Source organism: Carcharhinus amblyrhynchos, chromosome 10 (genome assembly GCF_965287045.1).
Source record: "Carcharhinus amblyrhynchos chromosome 10, sCarAmb.v2.hapA, whole genome shotgun sequence".
NCBI lineage: Eukaryota > Metazoa > Chordata > Chondrichthyes > Carcharhiniformes > Carcharhinidae > Carcharhinus > Carcharhinus amblyrhynchos.
The window spans coordinates 77714234-77737788 of record NC_137333.1 but is presented as its reverse complement, the minus strand read 5'-3'; the positions used below and the strand labels follow the sequence as shown (position 1 = coordinate 77737788).

The window sequence follows — 23555 nt, the reverse complement described above, 5'->3', positions numbered from 1 at the left end:
GCCTCACCAGGGCACTGGTGAAGCCGCAGCTGGAGTACTGTGTGCAGTTTTGGTCGCTGCACTTACGCAAGGATATTTTGGCCTTGGAGGGAGTGCAGAGGAGGTTCACTAGGCTGATACCGGAGTTGAGGGGGTTGAGCTATGAGGAGAGGCTGAATAAACTGGGCTTGTACTCGTTAGAGTTTAGAAGAATGAGGGGAGATCTCATTGAGACGTATAAGATGATGAATGGGATGGATAGGATAGAGGTGGAGAGACTCTTCCCGCTCAGAAAGGACAGTAGGACTAGGGGGCACAGCCTCAAGATAAAGGGGGGGCGCGGTTTAGAACGGAGTTGAGGAGGAACTTCTTCACTCAAAGGGTGGTGAATCTCTGGAATTCTCTGCCCGTTGAAGTGGTGGAGGCTGCCTCGCTAAATATTTTTAAGAAGCGGGTTGATGGGTTTTTGATAAGAGAGGGGATTAAGGGTTATGGGGAGAGGGCGGGAATGTGGAACTGAGCCACGACAGATCAGCCATGATCTTATTGAATGGCGGGGCAGGCTCGAAGGGCCAGATGGCCTACTCCTGCTCCTATTTCTTATGTTCTTATCTTCTGTCAGACCCCCCTCCCCCTCCCCCCCCCCGTCCCGCTCGATCCCCGTCAGGCGCCCCTCCCCCCCCCAGCGTCAGTCGGAGCCCCAAAAAACCGCCCGCGCCTTCACCCAAGTCGCCCGCTGATTGGTCAGTTGGCCATTGTGATGGCGGTCAGAGTTCGGTTGCTCGCCCCGCCCATGGTAACCGCCCCCTTCCCTCCCTTGGCCCCGCCCCAGCCAGAGCAGCGCACAGACTGAGAGCGCCGGTACCGAAGGTAAAAGCCTGGGAGCGGAGCTGGAGCTGGTCCGGGCTGTGGAGTCTGCTCCGCTCGGAGGTTCCGTGCCTGTACCCCTAGGGCGGCCTGCTCGGGGCGTGCCCCGCCCGCTCGCCTATACTGGCGAGGCCTAGTGGTCGCCGATGGGCTGAGGCTGCTGCGGGGGATTGTCGATGGGCTGCAGTTCCCTCCCCCTCCCCGGTCGAGAGGGAAGGGGGTGACAGCCGGTGACTAATATGCACTGAATTGAAGCTCCGTTCAGTGGAAGGGGGTTTGAGGGAGGGGGTGACGGCGGTAGAGCTGTCAGGCTCTGGCCCGTTGTCCTGGGAGACGAGATACATTCCGGGAGTGTGAGCGGCCAGAGACAGGCTCGGATTTCAGAGGGGTAGCACTAAATTACAGCTCAAATCCAGCTCTTATACACAGTAGACAGCCCTACAATCTCCAGCAAGGCTGACCCAGCAATCACATTTCTTCAGTTTTCTACTCATGTATATGTGTGAAAATAATGAATTTTTGATTTGCTATATTATTGTCACATGTATTACCATACAGTGAAAAGTATTGTTTCTTGCCTGCTGTACAGACAAAGCATACCGTTTGTAGAGAAGGAAAGGAGAGAGTGCAGACTAGTGTTACAGTCATAGCTAGGGTGAAGAGAAAGATCAATTTAATGTAAGGTAGGTCCGTTGGAAAGTCTGACAGCAGCAGGAAAAAAGCTGTTCTGAGTCAGTTGGTACGTGATCTCAGACTTTTGTATCTTTTTCCCGAAGGAAGAAGAATTGGTTGGGCGTTCAGTAAATTCCTTTGTCAGTGAATGAATTTAATTCCAGAGCAAATAAAAGGAAGTAATTCTTAAACTCCAGTACTAATGATGTCGAAAAGTGTTTGCCTCAAGCGTAACAAAGGTTTTTTTTTTGCTTATTTAACTTGTCCTGCTGCATGTTGTACAAAATTTTTTTTCTTAACTTTTATTCTTAGGCATACTTTAATTAATTAGATGAGTGTCAGGTGCATATCTGATATAAGCAGTTTCCAGTTGTTGTATTGTTGATAAATTGGCAACGATATGCTTGCCTTTGGAATAGTAATTTTAGAGATAACATTGAACTACAGGTCAGCCTCTCACTTTCAGCTCTCACCCCAAACTCTGCCCATGTCCTAACTCTCACCAATCCCTTTGACTCTTCCCTCTGCTGATCTGTATTGGCTGTTTGCTATTGCACAGGGCTTGATTTTAAAATTGTCATCCTTGTTTTCAAATCCCTGCATGGTTTTTCCCCTCCTTCTCTGTAATCTCCTTCAGGCTGATAACCCTTGAATAGCTCTGTTCCTCCAATTCTAACCAGTTGCACGTCCCTGATTAGTATTGATCAGCTGGTAAATTGGGCAGCGCATTGGCAGGTGGAAATTAATCATAAGTTTTTGGGGGGTCTGATAAATACACAACAAATGGTAAGCTCCGAGAGAGTATTGAGGAGCAAAGGCATCGTGTGTACAAGTCCTTAGATCCCTGAAGGTGGCAGCACAGGTACATAGGATGGTGAAGAAAGCATACAGAATGCTTGTCTTTATTAGCTGGGGTGCAGAATATAAGACATTGGATAGGCCACAGATGGAGTATTGTGTGCAGTTCTGGTTGCCACACTATTAGAGGGACATGATTGCACTGGAGAGGGTACAGAGGAGATTTGCCAGGATGTTGTCTGGGATGAAAATTTATCAGCTATGAGGAGAGATTGTGTAAGCTGGATTTGTTTCCTCTGGAACAGAGGATGCTGAGGGCAGACCTGATGGATACAAAATCATGACAGCCCTAGGTAGGTTGGATTGTACGAATCCTTTCTCCATGGTAGAGGTGTCTAAGACCAGAGGGCATAGGTTTAAGATGAAGAGTAAATGATTTAAATGGGATCTGAGGAAAAATATTTACACCCAGGACAAGGGGGGTGGAAATATGAAAAGCACTGTCTGAGAGGATGATGGAGGCAGGTACTCCATTTTAGAAGCATCTGGATGAGCACTGAAATCATCAAGGCATAGTAAGCTATCGACCATGTGCTGGTAAATGGGATTAGTGTAAGAACGTAAGAAATAGGAGCAGGAGTAGGCCATCTAGCCCTTCGAGCCTGCTCTGCCGTTCAATAAGATCATGGCTGATCTGAAGTGGATCAGTTCCACTTTCCTGCTTTCTCCCCATAACCCTAGATTGATATTTGATGGTTAGCATAGACATGTTAGGCCAAATGGGCCTGTTTCTGTGCAGTATGATTTAAAATAAAGAAAGAACATTGTTGGAGTGTGGAAAGAATGTTGCTGCACAGGAAGTGGTTGAGGCTGAAAGCAATACATCTGTTGAGTAAATTGGATAAATGTTTAAAGCGGAGGAAGGCACCAGGTTATTGGAAATGAAGGGTATGATGTGATTAATTTTGGATTGCACAATCAGAGAGCTGGCATAGTAATAATGAACTGAATTTTCTCCTGCGTTGTAAACATCTATGTTTCTAAGAAAGCTTTAATCAATCAACATGTTATTGAGTGAAATATTCTGAAACTTGCCCATGTTAAAAATCCCCAGAATTATTCAAAAATGCATATTTTTATTGTTGGCAGTGTCAAGCATTGAAGACCCATTTTAACTTTAGTGGGATTAGCAATTCTCTGATTTAATGCAGAAACATGAATTTCAAAGCACACTTAATACTAATGTTTGAATCTTTCAGGAGTGTGGAGCACCATGAGCTTGGCGGAGATTTACGATAATGTGAAAAAAGGGAGGGAATATGCCCTGCTTGGAAACTATGATTCTTCAATGGTTTACTACCAAGGAGTGATCCAGCAGATTCAGAAGCACAGTCAGTCAATCCGAGATCCAGCGTTAAAGATGAAATGGCAGCAAGTACGATGATATCCTCTACCAAATTTCCCACTCATCCTATACTTTAACAAGATGCTTGTTTATTCACATTTGCTCTAGCTATCTTTTATCTCAACAACATTGCTGTTTACTGGTGGTGAGATGATGAAGAAATTTTGTAGTGAGAGAGTTTGGCAATATTAAGGAATTTATGTTGCATCTATTATTCATATCATGACTTGAAATTGTTTTCCCAGATGGTTTTTGAAATTTAATTTTTGATCCCTATTAAATAATCCAATCTATCTCTTTCTATTAAGATCAATGTGGATGTTCTATTACAACTGCTTGAGGTGTTGTAATGTTACAGTCTGGCTGATAATACTGGACCTGTCAGATCCTATCCTGGCTGATGGATCTTAACTTTTTGAAACTTTGGAGGACAGTTACTGAACAAATTCACAGGTTTATGAACTGTTAACACAAATAAAAGACTTATAATCAAGAAAAATGAACTATATGACATCATAAAGGTGAGAAACATCTCAATACAAACACAAGAAGGTGATACAAATATTCACACAAATCTTTCACTATAGCTCTCAATTTGCAACAATAACACAACTTACAGTATCTATCTTGTACTTGAATATTCAGGATAGGTAAGGGGTGCATGTGAATTAACAGGTGATCTGTGATTGGATATCCCAATCAGATTCTGTGGATTTCAACCCATCTGGAGGCTTGCCACACCACGAGCCAATTATTCTTGCTGAAATTCTGCCCATCGCACAAGGGTTTCCAATCTCCATGTTTAAAGAACTTGCCTGGAAATTCTCTTCCACACGCTCTCACCCAGATGGCTGCAACCTGAATTAATCTGCAAGGTTTCAAGCTCACCATCTGAGATTATTTTCTCCTGGATCATTACATACACTCAAATTCCAAGTACCAAGTGCGGTTTCTCACCTTTTGGTCCTGTCAAGTAGAATACCAGCTCTAAAGGCAGCATGGAGTCACCAACCTCTGGCTGCCTCCTTGTATATTCAAGCTCCAAGTTTGCTCCCCACAGCGCTCTCAATGATTTGCTCCTTTTTTATCAACTTTACTGAACCGGGGCAGCGTGCAGAAGGAGGCCATTCAGCCCATCGAGTCTGCACCGATCCCACAATCCCATCTAGGCCTATTCCCATAACTCATGCATTTACCCTGCTAATTCCCTTGTCACTAACGGACAATTTAGCATAACCAGTCTACCTAATCCGCACAACCTTTGGACTGTGGGAGGAAAGCAGGGCACCTGAAGGAAAACCATGCAGACACGGGGACAATGTGCTGGAATTGAACCTGGATCCCTGGTGCTGTGAGGCAGCAGTGCACCCCAGTGCTGCCCCAAGAGTAAAAATAAACTTGCATTTTTGCCCTGCCTTGCTTTTTTCACTTGGATGTGACTTTTGAGCCTTATTTTAATAGATAATTTGCATCATTTTATCATCTCTACTCAATTTGGGGTAAAAGGAAAAGCCACAATAAAGGCACACTCTAGCCATATTAATTTTCTGAATCCCTAAGATAAAGGGCAGAAGTGGCTTTCATTTGAATGTGCCTATATCATTTTCAAATGCAGTTAGAAAAATCTAGTGTTTGAGGAAGTCAAAGCAGGCCTTGTTCAAATTCTCTCTCAGAAATAATGAACAGAATGTTGCTGTGATTTGTTTTCCAGGTGCGTCAAGACTTGGTCGAAGAATATGAGCAAGTCAAAGGCATTGTTAACACCCTGGAAAGCTTCAGAGTAGAGAAACCTCCTACTGATTTCTGTGCACCTCAACAAGATGAATCTTCCAAAGATCCCACTGTTTGGCCACCACCTATTCCTGTTGAACACCGGTGTGTAAAGTTTATACTGAATGTTAGTTTTGTAAAACTTGAGTTTTATGAATATGGGTTTTCTATTTCTGTTTGTGAACAGTACTTAAAATCTATTTCTAACATCAGTGTTAGCTGTATGATGATGCAAAGCATTAACTTTAAGGCAATGGCAGTACAAATCCAACACAGATATGCTAGTAAACAATTTGTGCTTGGTGATGGGCAAATGACAAAAGAAGTCAGAGAAATAATAGCCCATACTATCCACTGAGGCTGCTCTACCATCCAATAAGATCATGGCCTAACTATGTCAACTCCATTTTCCACTCTATATGCTATGATTCCCCGAGTATCCGAGATTTCTTTTGATCTTGTTCTGGATCATATTCATCGACTGAGCATCCTGTGCCCTCTGGAAGAGTCCATCGAGTTTGCACCAATTCTCTGAAAGCATCTAACCCAGGCTGATTCCCCCTGCTCCATCTCCGCAACCCCACACATTTACCATGGCTGATCCATCTAGTCTGCACGTCTTTGGACACTAAGGAGCAAGTTAGTGTGGCTAATCTATCTAAACTGCACATCTTTTGGACTGAGAGGAAATCAGAGCACCTGGAGGAAACCCACACAGACATGGGGAAAACATGCAAACTTCACACAGACAGTCACCCAAGACAGAATCGAACCCGGGTCCCTGGTGCTGCGAGGCAACAATGCCAACCACTGCACTGTGCCACCCTGTAAAAATTATAGGTGTTTCAATGAGATCATCTCTCATTCTTCTAAACTCCAGAGAATATAAACCCATTCTACTCATGGGACAGTCTCCTCATCCCAGGAATCAATTTAGTAAACCTTCATTGCACCCTGTCTAGGGCAAGTATATTATGGGTAAAACTGTAAGCAGTGCTCTGTGATGTGGAGATGCTGGCATTGGACAGCAGTGCTCCAGACATGGCCACCCCATAACCTCTATAATTGCAGTAAGATTTCTTCATTCTTATACATAAAACTCTTTGCAATAAAGGCCAACATACTATTTACCTTACTGTGCCTGCATGTTAACTTTCTATGATACATGTCCAGGGGCCCCTAAAATCCCTCTGCGTAGCAACACTTCCTAATCTCTCACCTTAAAAAAAACTTCTTCTCCAAAATGAATGATTTTACTCCTCTCCATATTATATGCCATCTGCCAACTTGCCTAATTAATTAATTTGTATCCCTGCATAGTTTACCATCTTCGCAGCTTACTTTCTTTGCTAGCTTTGCATCATCAACAAACATGGATATATTACACTTGTTCCTCTGATCTAAGATATTGCATAACAATTGTACACAGCTGAGGTCCGAATACTGATCTTTGCACATTCCATAAGATACACTTGCAATCTTGAAAATTACATATTCATTCCTACTCTTGCTTTTCTGCCTATCATCCAATCCCCAGTCTTGTGTAGCACACACTTCTGTGACATCTTAGAATCATAGAAACCCTACAGTCCTGAAGGAGGCCATTAGGCCCATTGAGTTTGTACTGACAACAATCCCACCTATGCCCTGTCCCCGTAACCCCACATATTTACCCCTCTAACCTACATATCCTGAGACACTAAGGGGCAATTTATCATGCCCAATGCATCTAAACTGCACATCTTTGAACTATGGGAGGAAACTGGAGCACCAGGAGGAAATCCATGAAGACGCAGGGAGAACATGTAAACTCCACATAGTGACCCAAGCCGAGAATCAAACCCAGGTCCCTGGAGCTGTGAGGCAGCAGTGCTAGTGACTGTACCACCTTATCCCAATGTATCTGAAAATGTAAATATACCATATTCTCTGGTTCCCTCTCAACCATCCTGGTAGTTACACTCAAATTCCCCACTGAGATTCTGGAGGTTACAATTGACTAGTAGTTTAACTGCACCACCTTTATAAATACTATGGCTAAAGATCAAGTCAGACTCAGAGTTCAATTCATGATTTCCCAAGACCGGTCCATCATCTACAATACACAAATCAGAAATGTGATTGAATGCCTGGATAAGTGAAGCTCTGATATGGAGATGCCGGTGTTAGACTGGAGTAAGCACAGTAAGAAGTGTTTACATTGTCTGTTCCTTTAAGACTTGATTATCTGTGAAGAGTCACATTCCAACAATTATCTTGTAAATTGAGTTTGTGTCTTTATATGCCCTGTTTGTGAACACAACTCCCACTCACCTGATGAAGGAGCAGTGCTCTGAAAGCTTGTGGTTTGTGCAACCAAATAAACCTGTTGGACTTTAACTTGGTGTTGTGAGACTTCTCAAAGTGGAGCTCCAACAGTGCTCAAGAAGCTCGACACCACTCTGGGCATAGCAGCTCACTTTATCAGCGTCCCATCCACAGTTTAAACACGAACTTTACCACTGATGCAAGTGGTTGTAATACACTTGCAAGATGTAGTGTAGAAACTTGCCAAGACTACTTCAACAGCTTTTTCCAAACCTGTGAACTCTGGAAGGGCAATGATAACAGAAATATGGGACTTGCAAATGCCCCTGCAAGTCTCTCTTGACTTGGAACAGTATTGTTGTCCCTCCATGTGCTGAGTTAAAATCCTGGAACTCCCTTCCTGGAAGTGTACCTATAACACATGGACTGTAGCCATTCAAGAAGGTGGCTCACCATACCACCTTCGCAAGGGTAATTAGGGATGGACAATAAATACCCACGTACTAGAGATGCTCACACCTCAATGTCAAACATGATTTCCCTCTCATAAAGCTGGGTTGGTCATGCCTAATTTTGTTGTTTTTTTTGTTTTTTTACTTATGTTCTCATATTTTCAGAATGGATTCTAGCAATTTCCCTGCGACTGATGAGGGGAACTGACCAATATCCTACCATTTTCACCTCTTTTAGACATGTTATTTTGCTGCTTTTCTTATCCCATTGCCAATTCCTTTGGCCTTTTGTTATTTAGTCTATCCTGTATTCCACCCTATCACAGACATTTTTGTTTTCTTCCCAGCTTCTCTCACCTTTTGCATGCTTGTCACCTAATACATTTTGAACATTTCCCACTCCTGAAGAAAGGTCATTGACTTGCAACATTTATTCTGTTTGTCTCTCCACTGATGATGCCTGAATACTTCTTTTTCATTGTAGCTGAAAGATTCCTGTTTTCTCTCTTTTTGAACAGTGGGGGTGCACAGAGCAGCCACTCTAGATTCTAGGGAATTCTGAAAAATTCTAATTCTGCATCAATCATCTCTACAGATGATTGATCTCTATTTTAAAACACTTAGTTGTTGGTATCTCCGGGCGACAATATTCATCAGCTTTTAATCACGTTTTCAGTACTTTTTCTTAATAATTACTTTGTTTTCATCATTTTCATTAGACATTTGGTTTTCCACAATTTTTAATATATCCTCTACTGTGAAGGTAACACAAAATATCTGCCTTATCAGTATGATTTCAAATTAAAAATAAATAAATGAATAATTAAGCGGTATGAATTTGCAGTATTTTCTTGTCGGTGTCAAATTTAATTGCAGTAACAATAAACTGATTTTTTTAAAATACATTTCTATGATCAGTACTTTCACTTTTTGGTCACACCTCTTGGAAAGGTTCAGTTGGTGCTGATCACTTAGCTTATTATTTTGGCATCGCCTGATCATAAAATTATGTTGTACCTAACGCAATGTCACATTGAATTTCACAGAGCTCCGCTGATGAAGCGGCCGAATCGTGAGGTTAAACCTGCGCGAAAAGAATCGCCACTTGTCCAGGCACGAGGACTTGGGGGTCGAGGTCAGCAGGCTGGTAGAGTTGATAAATCTAGCAACAAGCATAGCGGTGATTCCAGAGCAAGAGGAAGAGATGACAAGGTATGCATTTTGTGCTGCAACTGTGAAACTTGTTCTTTTCACTTATAGGCAGGGTTGTTGATTATTTTCTATAAGTTGAGATATTAGAACTGTCAAATCATATGCTCCTTCAAAAACCACAAACTTTGCATTATGTTCACCATAGTTGAAGTAGCCTGTTCCTCAATTAGGTTTTAGCTTTGCTTTTCTTGTTCTTGGGATGTGTGCATTGCTGACAAGGTGAACATTTATTGTCCCTGATTGCACTTGAAAAGGTAATGGTAAGCTGCCACCTTGGGCCACTGCCGTCCATGTGGTGTATGTATACCCACGTTGCTGTTAGAGAGAGAGTTCTAGGATTTTGACTCAGCGATGAAGGAATGGAGATATAGTTCCAAGTCAGTATAGTGTGTATGATGAAGGGGCACTCGCAAGTGGTGCTATTGCCATTTAATGACTGCCCTTGTCCTTTTAGGTGGTAGAGTCGTGGGTTTAGGAGATACTGTCAAAAGAAGCCTTGGTGAGTTAGTTACAATAAATCTTGCACGTATACGCAACAGGCATGGTGCACTGGTGGTAGTTGAATGTTTAAGCTGCTGGGTGTGATGCCATTCAAGGAAGTTGCTTTGTCCTGGACAATGTCAGGTTGCTTGTTTGAGCTGCACTTATCCTGCAAATCCAGTGGTAAGAAAGGCAGTCCAACAGTAGTGTCTTCTCTCAAGCCAACATGTCCAGCAACAAAGCGCTATTCACTCAAGCTGCTCCACTGGGCATGACATATAGTTGGTATGCCTGACACCAAACTCCTAGAGCAACAAATTTAGAACTCGGTCACAGCAAGGAACTCACAGAAGGATAGCGCAATCGTGTCAGGAAGGCCCTCAAAACATCTTTGAAGTGGTCACATATTCTTGACAACTCGTGAGATCTTGGCTTTTGACCAAATTTGGGAAGTCACCAATCAAGTTGAGGCAGGAAGGCACAAAACCACTAGTTGCCTAACATGTTCATTTAAATTCTCAGTTTAAGTGTGACAATGAAACAAAATCGCTTTCATTTAATTTTGAACTTTCTATTCCTACTGTTTTTACTCAAACAAATAGCATAATTGTAGAAAAGCACCAGAAGAACCAATTGGTGCTAGGTTAAACTGAGAAAGAAATTCCAGAAGTGTTTTTTAAAATGGGGAAAATAAAATTGCAGCTAACTGAGCAGATGGGCAAATTATTTGAAGTACCAGTGGTAAATGAATATTCATTTTACTGTGCTTTTCAACAGCATAGATAATGGTTGCAGAAATCTTCCTGCAAATTAAGAAGGTGCTCAAGAAACACTTTGGCAGAAAATACCAGACAGTCAAAGCACATGACTGCTCTTTAGAAATTGCCTTATTTAGCAGCACTGGGATTTCAGGTGCACCAATGACTTTGGTCTGGATTTTATGATCAGCAGTGAAGCGATGTCATTTGCCCCTAATCGCAAAGTAAAGTGAATTTCCCGAGTGTGGCAGTGAGTGCATAAATTTCCCTTGGACCTCGTGTGGCTTTGCAGCATTCACTAATGTTGGCTATCAGGGAAAACGTGATTGGGATAGAGGATGCAGTAAATAGATGCTACACCCACAGAATCTGTCCAAACTCAATTGCTGCAGTGTGGATTAATGTTTAAAAGTCATTGAAGCAAAAGAATAATAATGCGCACAAACATATGAATTAGAAGCATTAGTTGGCAATTCGGTCCCTCGAGCCTGCTCTGCCATTTGATAGGTTAATGGCTGATCTAATCGTGGTTCAACTTCACTTTCCTGCCTATTCCCTATGCTCTTTGATTCCTTTGTCAATCAAAAATCTATCCACTTTAACCTTAAAAATATTTAGTGATCCTGCCTTCACTGACTTCTGGAGAAGAGGATTCCACAGATTAACAACCCTCTGCAACCCTCATCTTCATTCTAAATAGGAAACTCTTTAGTTTTAAACTGTTTCCCCTATTTGCCTCATAAGGGGAAATATCCTCCCAACATCTACCGTCAAGTCCCTCAGAACCTAATGTTTCAATTCAATCTCACTTGCTTCTAACTCCAGCGTCTATAGGCCTGATCGGTTCAGCCTTTCCAGTAAGATACTCCTTTATCTTAGGAATCAGTTGTGTGAAAACTTCCTGAATTCTTAACACAGTCATATCCTTTTTTAAGTATGGAGACCAAAACTGTACAATGCTCCAGATGTGGACTCACCAATGTACAATTGTAGCAAAACTTTCCTACTTCTATATTCCATTTCCTTTGAAATAAATCATTATATTCCATTTGCCTTCCTAATCAGTTGCTGTAACTGCTTACTAACTTGTGGTTCATGTACCAGGATACCCAGATCCCTTTAATGCACAATTCTGCAATCACCCTCCATTTTAATAATATAGTGCTTCTCTATTCTTCCTGCCAATAATGACAAGTTTGCATTTTCTAACTTATACTCCATCTGCTAAATTGGTACCCACTCATTTAACCTGTCTTAGCCCTTTGTAGACTCTTTGCCTCCTCGCAATTTACTTTCTTACCTATCTTTATGTTGTTAGCAACTTTAGCAGCTATACCTAGATCCCTTCATCAAATAAATAGTTGAAGTTCCAACATGGATTCCTGTGGTATTCCACAAGTTACAGATTGCCAGCCTGAAAATAACCCATTTATCCCTACTGTGCTTCCTGTTAGCTAATCAGTTCCCAAGCATAATATGTTACCCCCTATACCATGAACCCCTATTTTATGGAGTAACCTTTGGTGTGGCACCTTATCAAGCACCGTTTGGAAAGCCAAGTGCATCATATCTACAGGTTCTCCTTCATCCATTGTTATTGTTACTTAGAGCTCTAATAAATTAGTCAACCGTGATTTCCCTTTGACAAAGCCATGTTGTGAAAGGAAACTCCGAAGAGAATTAATTTTTAAAAATCAGAATTATGCAGTGAGATTAAATGAATCTTTTTTTAAAAGTAATGAATTTATACATACTTTTATATATCAGAATAGTGTTAGTAGGCAGTTTAAAAATTGAGATCTCCACAGTCAGTTTGGAAGCTGAAATGTGTTCCAGTATGTGTGTCCTCAGTGGCGTGAAGTTTTTAAAATTGTTCATAAAGAGACTTTGGAGGAGGGTCTTTTTTGTTTGGAAATGTTGGGCCCAAGATGATGATGTGAAAACTTTGTTAACAAGTTTGCTGTTCACACAGGAAAAATCCAGGCCCTTGGCTTTAGTTACTTAATTAGTGGGAATCAAACATTTTAAGAAGTTCTATATTAAACAGTTCACAATTTCACATTTTCATTGCTTCAGGTAAAAATTGTTATTTTTTTCCTCATTCTTCAACTAAAGGCAAGACAAATGATGGCCTTTTAACATTCTGACATTCTAAGTGGTCAAGGGCTGGATTATTCCATTTTGTGTTTTCATGCTCATCACTTGTGTGTCAAAGGGCAGGACTAAAATGAGACCATGTTTGCCTTCTACCATGAGCTTTGAAAATCTGTTTTGTGTTTTTTATATACCTGTTGATATACGGGAATGCTAATAGAATATTAACAATTTCTTGTCAACTTGGTTACAGGGCAGAAGAAATCTCCAGGAAGCAGCAGGAGATGCAGATAGCAAAAGATTTGATGGAACTGGTTACGATAAGGACTTAGTTGATGTTCTGGAGAGAGATATTATTTCCAGGAATCCCAATGTCCATTGGTATGCTGTTTTAATATTAGGGTATTAAAAATACATTTTGCACCCATGACCAAAACTTAACATCTTCATTTTCTGTTCAGGGATGATATAGCTGATTTAGAAGATGCTAAGAGACTTTTGAGAGAAGCTGTTGTGTTACCCATGTGGATGCCTGACTTCTTCAAGGGAATAAGGCGACCCTGGAAGGTAGAAATTAGTTTTTGTTGTTGAGATCGCCATAGAATCTTAGGTCATTTGACGTGCTAGCTCTTTGAAAGAGCTGTCCAATTTAGTCCTATACTTTGACTTTTTCCCTGTAATTTGGCACATTAGTTGTCTTCAGGAAAGTGCTAAATCACCCTTTTAAAGTTCTGATGGAATCTGCTTCCACCACCTTTCCAAGTAGTGTGTTCCTAGTCTTAATCTTGTCTGAAGACATTTCTCCTTATTTTGCTAGTTATTTTAAATCTATGAACCCGGAATCTATTGCCAAAATAAATAGTTTCTTCCTATTGCTTTATCAAAACCCCTCATAACTTTGCCCCTATTAAAGGTTACCCCTCCAACCTTCTCTGCTCAGAGTAGAACGATCTTGGATATTTCTACCCTCTCCAGGGCCTTGACTTTAGTGGTGTCTGGAAATGTACACACTATTCTGGCTGAGGCCTGACCAGAGATTTGTGAAGGTTTAACATGATTTCCTGGTTTTTGTATTAAACTGTGCCTTTGTTTTCGAAGCCAAGAATCCCATGTGCTTTCTTAACTGTCTGATTCAGCGACTGTCAATATGTACTCCCCAATTCCTCTGTTCTTGTACCCGTCCTCAAGAAACAAAACCATTTATGTTAAGCTGCCTTTCCATATTGTTTATACTCTTTAACTTCATGGTGCGTTGTATGTTAAATGTAGACTAATGGCCATGTAAGAAGGGAAGAATACTGCACGTTAAAGTTAACCACCCACCCAAACTAAAACAGATGTGATTTTCTGTTACCGCCTTAATTGTGTAGTTTCCTCCCTCTACTCATGTGACAGCCAACCTAAGTTCAATTCCTCATTTGTGCAAAGAGGAAGAATTCTGGAAAAACTGCAACTTGAGCCCAATACACGTTGGACATAGAACATTACTTCTTGTTTAAATCCACCCAACGTCACTACTTTAAACTTATTGATTTAATTTTTTTTAAGAAGCAAATTCTGTGCTTCCTTTGAGTAATCAGATGAACCCATCTGGGACAAGAATTTCTATAAATATTACTGAAATGATCCTTTTAAAATCAATATTGCTTATTTGTACAGGCTAATGAACATGGTATTCAGTAGTTTTGAGTAGAAAGGTTCATATCTTCCATATTCTTATGATGTATGTAACTTTGTTTTCTTCCATTTCTGAACATTTTTGTAAACCTACAAATGCTTTCAGTGTTGTAATCTCATTTTACAATTCTATTATTAGATATATGTTCTAATAAAGATTATTCCTCAGAAAAGATATAGGCCATTCAAACCCACTAGTCTATTCTGTCATCCATTCAGCAATGGATCATGGCCTATCTTTATGCAACTGTATTTACCTGTTTTTGTTCCAAATCACTTGATATTCTTACCTAATGAAATTCTTAGTCTTCAAAATTTCAGTTGGTGGCAGCATTCGTGGTCTTTGCAGGGAGAAAGTTTCACTATAGCCTCTATGGGAAAAAATATTAAGCCCTCTTCTGGATTCAACCATTAGAGGAATTTGCATGGCACTTCAACAAAAGAGAGACTTGCATTGTAAATGTCCCAAAGTGCTTTATAGCCAATTAAGTACTTCTGAAGTAAAAAGGGAAAATGCTGGATAAGCTCAGCAAGTCTGAGTTTAGAAGAAAAATTACATGGGTCCCAAATGCCCAGATGCTGCCACACCTGCTGAGTTCATCCAGCATTTTCTCTTTTTACTTCAGGTTTCCAGCATCTGTAGTATTTTGCTTTTATTTAAGTGCTTTTAGGTGTTGTTATTGTTGTGGGAAATGTGGCAGCCAAGTTAGGGCACAGCAAACGCCCACTAACAGCAATGTGATAACGACCAAATGATCATTTTTTTTTGGTATTGATTAAGGGGTACATAGTGGCAAGGGTATCAGGAATAACTCTGCTGTGAAATTGTTCTATCGGGTCTTTTTGTCCTTTTGAGAGAGCAGGAGGAATTTCATTTCTGATCTAACACAATGGCACCTCCAACAGTGTCCTGGAGTGTCAGCTAGATGAAATAGGACCTGCGTCCTGAGAATAAAACTTAGTGTGTGTTCTCCCTGTTTTTTGGATGCAACAATGTGATTACTAATTTAGTGATGGGACTCCCAGTCTATGTGCATGTTCAGGCTGATGCTACGTTCACCAGGCTTGTGTTTCAGGCATTGGATTCCTTGCAGGTGGAAATGAGGAGTCTAGTGGGTGTTATATTCCCCTCACTGAAATATTTTGACAAAGTGGAACTGGACTGGGCCAAGCTGCAGGATTCTTCAGTGGCCCCATTGACCACCACCTAGACTGATGTAGAGATTCCAGCGTTGGACTGGGGTAAACACAGTAAGAACCTGGTGTTGTGAGGCTTCTTACCATCTAGACTGCCAGTGAATTTAAGGAAATCTCTGTCTGCCTCAGTTGGCTAATTATTGTAGCAAAGTTGCAAAAGAATTTTACTTGAAAATGAGCAGATGGTTAGAAAGGATGAAATAATTATTTTTTGTCTTCAATGGGATGGGTGAGGAGGGGAGAGGGAGATAGGACCAGTGGGAGGAGAACCATGTTTGTTCTAAGGTGTGCACGTGCACAGCAATCTGGAATGTATTGTGCATCAAAATCAACAAACCACTCCAATTTATGAAAGTCCAGTGGCAGTTAACATGGACAGCACAGTAGTTAGCATGGCTGCCTCATAGTGCTAGAGACCAAGGTTCAATTCTGGTCTTGAGTGACTGTGGACTTCACTTGTTCTCCATGTGTCTGCCTGGGTTTCCTCCGGGTGCTCTGGTTTCCTCCCATATTCCAAAGGTGTGCGGGTCAGACGGACTGGCTATGCTAAATTGCCCCTTTAGTGTCCAAAGATGGATTAGCCGTGGTAAAAAGACATGGGGATAGGGCAGAGGGGAGGGCCTGGATGCTCTTTCAGAGAGTCAGTGCAGACCTGATTTGCTGAATGGTCTCTTTCTGCACTGTAAGGAATTCTGTGGTCCTATGGGAAGCTGCCCATGGACAAGATAGCAGTGCTCAGGGGAGCTTGTAACCTGCCCAGTACAAAGGATAATTTTTAGGGAACAATAAGAATGTGTTCAGAAGGAAAAAGTTGTGTACAATTGTCTATTTTTGCTACTCCTAAACAGTGTGAAAAGCAGTGAGAAAAACTGTGATTGAAAAGTGTACAGTTTACTTGCACAGTTTCACTTTTAGGACCAACTGGTGTGGTATTTTTCTAAAAAGCCTCTTTTGAACAATGGTGTGGAGCTGTGTATATGTTTTTACCAACTGGATTCAACAACTTGAGCTTTGGCACAATTCTTGGATTAGACAAATGGAGAAAAATAATAATTTCTTATCTTGGGTATATTTCTTCCCTACTGTGTGAAAGAAACTCATCTTTCACATTCAAGTTTCCTTCTGTACAATCCTTCGCAACTCTTTCTGATTTAGTTGGCTTGGAGTTTTTTGAATTCATTATTGCATTGTATTATTCTTGCTGTTAGTTTGCGCCTCAGTGTTGGCCCCCCCAGGCAAATAAGGTATGGCCGTGTCCCAAGGCCTTCCAGCTCCCAAAAGATGATGAACATACTTGTTTGTGTATAGAGGCTGTACTTATAAAGTACAAGGAAGACACAATCGGGAATATATTATCACTTAGAGCTGGAAATTAAACAAGTAATTGTGAACACTCTCATTTTGTATTCAAAAGTATAATGAACTAGGAAAGAAAATGATACTGTTTAATTTTTTTATTTTATTTTGATTTTTGAATACAGTTTAATGAAAAATTCTGTTGATTTTCTGTCTTACATATTACAGGGTGTCTTAATGGTTGGGCCACCAGGCACAGGTAAAACCATGCTAGCTAAGGCTGTGGCTACAGAGTGTGGTACAACTTTCTTTAATGTGTCTTCTTCCACACTAACTTCCAAGTACAGAGGAGAGTCTGAGAAGTTAGTTCGTTTGTTATTTGAAATGGTAAGTAAAATTGCTTTTTAGCTTTGCCTATTTCATTCTTCACTGTTAAGTCAATGTTAGAAAATATACTGTTTTGATGTTAAGGAAAAGCAGGCGTAGACGTAAACAAAAAATTTTTATTTTCTTTCCTTCCCCTTGCCCCCTCCCCCCCCCCCCCCACCTCATTGACCACCATCTAGACTGTAAGTAGATTGAAGAGAGTTTCTCTGTGTTGACTGATTATTGTAACTAAGTTACTAACAAGTAATATTGACTTGAAAATAAGCAGCTTCCATCCCCCACCCACACACTTTCCATCCATTCCCAAGCAGAAGAATGTGAGGAAAGTATTCATCTGCAATCTTGTGATTATAAATGGAGACAACTGATTAGTACCCAGTATGTTGCCTCTCTCATCATTATTTTGATTTCAAGCTTTTGAGTGGACACTGTCCTATTTATTTGGTGAGTGGGTAATTTCATATAGCTACAAATCTAGCTTACCTTTTACACTCGACAGGTTGAGGAAGTCAGTCTAAAAGAAGCTGTACTATCGACTGGCTAGGAAGCCCTTGTAAGTGGCTAGCATTGCCATGTACTATCTCATAACTTAAACCAATTATTCTCCTAAAGGAAATTGTTCGCCACAAAACAGCTGAAATGTGTGGAATTTGAAAACAAAACTGAACTCTGGACAGCCTGAATAAATGTCTAATTTATTTAAAACTTGAAATAAGCTTAATGGTTAAACGGTCACTCATTCAGCTAAGTATTGCCATCTTATAGAAGTTTAATCATTTTGTTTCAGCTTGGCTGGGTTAGTAGTACTCATGCCTCTGCAATATTTGTGTTCATATCTCAATCTGCATTTGAGGGGATTAGGCTGATACTCTGTATCGTCATGGGTGCGCTGCATTAATAGAGGTGATATGCTTTGGGTGAGATTGTACACTTGCTAAGGTGAATACTTAAGATTTTTATATGTATGATATTCTGTGTACTCTTCCTTAACAGGCCCGATTTTATGCTCCAACAACTATTTTTATAGATGAAATAGATTCAATCTGTAGTCGTAGGGGCACATCCGATGAGCATGAAGCCAGCCGTAGAGTGAAGTCAGAGCTACTTATTCAGATGGATGGTAGGTTCCCTCTCTGTAAAAGGCATTGGTAAATTTATTGTGCATAGTGTTAAATGTTGCCTTTTAGTTTCATTACTTCTAAAGAAATCAAACCCATATATACTGATGTGTTTATTTGCTCAGTTTTGTTCCTCTACATCATGGCAATTCTACTATTATCCTGACCTCTGGGCACAACTATATTGCTACTTGCTTCATAAATTACGTTTATTAATTCCTGGAATTGGGATAACAGTTACAAATTGCTGTACATCTAATGTCATAAGTTAGGCAATTTTTGTACTTGCTATCGTATTCCATTCTTGGCTTTAGAGGCCTATTCAATGCTGGTGTTTGCCTTAAAATAAATTTGAATTGCGCAGTTAAGTCTGCCAAATGCTGTGGTTGAGAGAAGAAAGGCAGTGGACAAACTTGCATCCAATTCATTACTGGAAAATTGAGCTTGTGTTAGTGTTTATCTTATTGAACTCTACTGATGCTGTGATAAGCCAATGAGTCGCAATTGCTTCTTTCTTGTCCCTGTTCTCCATATGAACTATAGAGTCACTGATTAACTTAACACTGATGGGTAATCAACTATTTTAGAGTGCAGCTAAATATGAAAGATGAGATAGTCTGGATGTACATTAAAACAGATTCAATATGCATGCATATCTGTTATTGCTGTCACCAAATATCAAAACTATTTCAGAGATACAACTAGCTTAGTTTATTTGCTTTAGATAAGCAAGATATTGAAAAAAAAATCTGAGACCCATGTTCAAAATATTTATTGTTATTTCCTATTATTCCAGGTGTAGGGGGTGCTTCAGATAATGAAGATCCCTCCAAAATGGTTATGGTATTGGCTGCCACTAATTTCCCATGGGATATAGATGAAGCTTTGAGGAGGAGACTGGAAAAAAGGGTCTACATTTCTTTGCCTACAGGTACAACTCCTTGAATGTTATTTGTGTTGCTTTTGAAGTGGAATGTCTTTGTGAATAGTTATATACTCACTGTACTTTTAGTTACTTAATATTTGAAGCCATTCATTCTTTTCAGTAATGGAACAATCCACTTTGTGATTATTTTATAATTGGTGTGTGAATATCTATCTAAAGCCAATGCCTGAGCTTTATTGACAAACAATGCAAACATGTTTTCTACATCAGTTACATTCTGGAATTGCTTTTTAATTTGTTTCTGTTTGTAAAGCAAAGTCATTTTCTGTTCCTAACAGCAAGTGGAAGGGCAGAACTGCTGAAAATAAATCTCCGAGGAGTCGATGTTGCTTTAGGTGTTGATGTTACAGTTATTGCTGAGAAGATGGAAGGTTATTCTGGCGCAGACATCACGAATGTTTGCAGGCAAGCATTTTCAATCAAATTAAGATAAAATGTTGGCATAGAGGGTAGCCTGGTAACTTTAAAAACATAGTGATGTGCTTCAATCAGAAGATAAATCCCAGCACCAACAATCAAACTTGTGTCCTTTGAACTTGATTTCAATTAAGATTGCACCTTAATGTGAGAAATATTCTAAAGAAGGTCACAGGAGTGTTAAAGATTGTTCACAGGGAGATGGATTGCTGTGCCTTGTAGGTTAAAGGAAATTAAAAGTTGGATCATGCCCATTAATCGTGGGAAGGGCAATATCCAAGCTAATGGAAAGAGCAGTAGCAAGGAGAAGGAAGACACTAGCGATTTGACTGGAAACTAGTACTTTTAAAAATATATTTTTGTCTATCATTATTGTTTTAACTATTTTTAGAGATGCTTCCATGATGGCAATGCGACGTCGAATTCAAGGCCTGTCTCCAGAAGAAATCAAAGCCTTGTCCAAAGAGGAGTTACAAATGCCTGTAACCATGGACGACTTTGAGCTGTCTCTAAAGAAAATCTCCAAATCAGTTTCTGCTTCAGATCTTGAAAAGTATGCAACATGGATGGCTGAGTTTGGTTCAGTGTAATTCTCCTAAATAGTGTACATCAGAAAGTGGAAGGTATTGAGTAATATATACTGTGTGAAGTCATAGGATATCAAAATTATTTTTGCACATTTGGTTCTTAATAGACAATGCATTATCAATTTGAGCCTTGAATCAACTTTACATCCAGCCTGACTCATTACATGCAAATTTAAGCACTTTAAGGCATTAATAAACTAATTTGACATATATTGGGTAAAAAGGAAACTATTTTAAATTATTTGAAATATTGATCTGTTGGTAAGGAAGTAGGATTCCAACCCCCTTTGCAATCCACAGCCCTCCTCCTTGTTGGTCAAATTATTAACTAGCATTTCAACAACAAAGCTATGCTACATATTGAAAACATCTCATTCCTCTTCTGCCCTAATATTTCTTGCCAGATACAATCCACAATTCTATATACTCCTTTTAGTGAGAAGCTTCAAATTTATAAAATAATTAACAGCCATTCAGTGCATTACAGTAATAACAACTACTGGTTTGGGCACCAGATTTGAAAGAAACCATGTTACTTGGCCATAAGATCTCATAGGACTGTGTACTCTACAACAAAGATTGCATAGTTTGCTATACTTTTGCAAATTATCTGTCCATAGACATAATTTTTAAGCTGCAATGATTTTTATTATTAAAAACTCCCCTAATTAAGTAGCTTGATAAGGACACTACAAAATTCAGATGAGTTGGAATGAATGCTGTGTCTTTAAAACTCACTATTGAGCACATGAACTTAATTTGAAAGTGTTTTACAGATAATATTATTTTGAATTGTTATACTTTTCTGAAAATATTGTTTCTTCTATGAAAAAGGACTGAAATGTCTTCAATTATTTAATTTTCTTAACTTCAGTATGGTGAGATTAACTGATTTGTGCTGCATGAAATCTGTCGTCCATTTGAGGATCCAGACTATTCATGTTAATAAACAAATGTTAATGCTGTTCGAATTTTTGAAGATTTCTTCAAAATTGCACGTTTCAATTTGCAGAGCCTCAAGATGCAGCCACCTGTTTGCTCTAAAACCCTAATGCCAGGTTGCATATCTCCGAAATGGTAGTATCAACTGCTGAGCAGCTTTGTGACTTTTTTTAGTAAAGTAAATCAACTGAGAAAACAAGTCAGTTTCACCCAAATCTATTGGATTTCTTCCAAAGCATCACTTTGTTTTCCCCTTTGGGTTATTTGGGTTATAACTTGTGCCATGCAGTGTGCCATTACATTGATTGTTTGTGTCCTTTCCCCTGAGTACAAGCTCTAATCCCCATTTTCAGCTTCCTGTCTGGACTTAAAGACTGATATTGACTACTCTCCTACCAAAGGTTTAATTGTTTTTCTCTTAAGGGAGTTAAAGGCATGTGATTGGTACTTCTGTGCAACAGTTTTTAATCTTTGGAGCTATTTAGTTCTCTTGGAACAAATTATTTTGCTTTCATATGCATCACTATTATAAAGATGAGTTAATCATATAACACGAGGCATACTAATTTGAATAATTCCAAAGCAATTTTAAATGTCATCAGTGCTATCTTACTACTGGAAATACAAATTGCAATTTTATTTTTGACAACTTATAGTGCAGGGAACCAACTAGCATTTTTAAAGTTTTCTTGTCATGCGGCTACAGTATAGAGGCAGATGTGAACAGCCCTATTAACACACATTCAGCTCATTACTATATCTATGTAGTAACAATATAGAAAACTAATTGTGCTTCAAACCCATCTCCAGATGTGTGGTGCAATGCATTGGAACATCAATGTTTATGGAAGAACTTAATTTTTTTTCCATTCTTCTATGGCAAGGAAGCATGAATGGGCAGGTATATCTTGTATCAATCTCAAACTTGGTATGTTCTATAAGCCAATTGATTTTTTTTTAAATTCAGAGACTAAAATCTTAGTGTCAATTTGACTCTGCTGACTAGTGCTAACTCAGTATTAAATGTTTAGTTATTGTTACGAGCATTCTTTTAGTATTTGCACTTTTTGTAACAAAAACTTTATAGAAAAAGGGATGCTAATGTTTTATGTCATTTTATATTGTGTCCTCATGAAAGCGTTACATGTACTATTTTGGTAATGAGCAATTGTATTACTTATTTTCGCACATTATTTATGTTTTTTTGCTGTTATGAAAAGTTTTAAATAAAATTTCTTTTTTAGTTTTTTGTGAAATTTATGGTAATAATGGGATAATTCTGCTCAGCCTGCTTAGTAAACCTACACTTCAATTATTAATGACTTTTGGATTTTTTTGAAATAACCATATTTAATGACATGTATTTTATGAAAGAATTAAATTTATAAAGCATCTTTCATATTCTCAGCAGATCCCAAACTGCTTCACAATTAATTAGGTATTATCATTTGTTGCATAGACCAAGACCAAGGCCAAAGCTAATTTGTACATGTCAGGGTATCTCAACAACGATGCAATAAATCATCATTTAATCTGTTCTGATATTGGTGAAAGACAGACCTTGGCTGGGAGATGAGAAGAACTTCCACGTCAGATACCAAATCATTCTTCAAAGGGAAAGGGCATGGCAGTTGCACTGTAATATTTACAAATGTGGTAACTGGGAAGCAACTGTACTCCACATGCCATCATTAGATAAAATGACAAGAAAAGCTGCTGAGATGTCTATTCAATATAAATGAGCCAAATCTTCTGAAGAGTGGCAGTCACTATCAGATTGTACACCACTCCTACTTTACTCTGCATTAGAAAGCAAATATTCTGTAATCTTTTTAAATGGGTCCTTCAAGTTATTTAAGTTGAGGACTTGAGAACAATGGCAGCCATTATCCTATGGGTTCATGTTTTAGCCTATTTTTGTAATTACAATGCTTCAACATTTTCCTTTTGAGTTAAATATAATAATTATTGCACAGTGAATATAACAGCAGTTATTAGCATAATTACTGAGCAAAGCTGCAATTTTCAATAATTTTTCCATTCATAATTCTTTGTTAACGTTTATATTTTCTATGTGTAAGGAACTAAGGTCTCTTCCTTTTGTGATAGTGGCCCTCTAAATAATACTTCAAGCTTATTGCAACTTTTTGTCATCTCCTTGTCCTGCTATTTATATGCATATGGATGGCCACAG

General features: G+C 39.4%; 1 protein-coding gene across 2 annotated transcripts; it reads left to right on the top strand.

Moving 5' to 3' along the window:
• The first annotated feature begins 797 nt into the window (after nt 1-797).
• katnal1 (katanin p60 subunit A-like 1) lies at nt 798-22676 on the top strand. 2 transcript variants are annotated; one of them, XM_080197423.1, is made up of 11 exons: nt 798-849; nt 3576-3751; nt 5433-5596; nt 9297-9462; nt 13048-13175; nt 13256-13361; nt 17193-17351; nt 18345-18471; nt 19266-19400; nt 19694-19820; nt 20224-22676. In XM_080197423.1, exons 2-11 carry the CDS (start codon nt 3590-3592, stop codon nt 20420-20422), a joined length of 1473 nt encoding a protein of 490 aa, XP_080053549.1. In that variant the 5' UTR covers nt 798-849; nt 3576-3589; the 3' UTR covers nt 20423-22676. The 2 variants fall into 2 exon arrangements, with proteins under 2 accessions (XP_080053549.1, XP_080053548.1); XM_080197422.1 differs by lacking the exon at nt 798-849 and adding an exon at nt 2368-2669.
• Nucleotides 22677-23555: the final 879 nt, after the last annotated feature.

What these genes read in the sequence shown, in the direction of transcription:
- katnal1 (XM_080197422.1), top strand. An exon ending in TAAAGATGAAATGGCAGCAA is followed by an intron (nt 3,752 to 5,432) that starts GTACGATGATAT and finishes TTTGTTTTCCAG; the next exon opens with GTGCGTCAAGACTTGGTCGA. An exon ending in TTCGTTTGTTATTTGAAATG is followed by an intron (nt 17,352 to 18,344) that starts GTAAGTAAAATT and finishes CTTCCTTAACAG; the next exon opens with GCCCGATTTTATGCTCCAAC.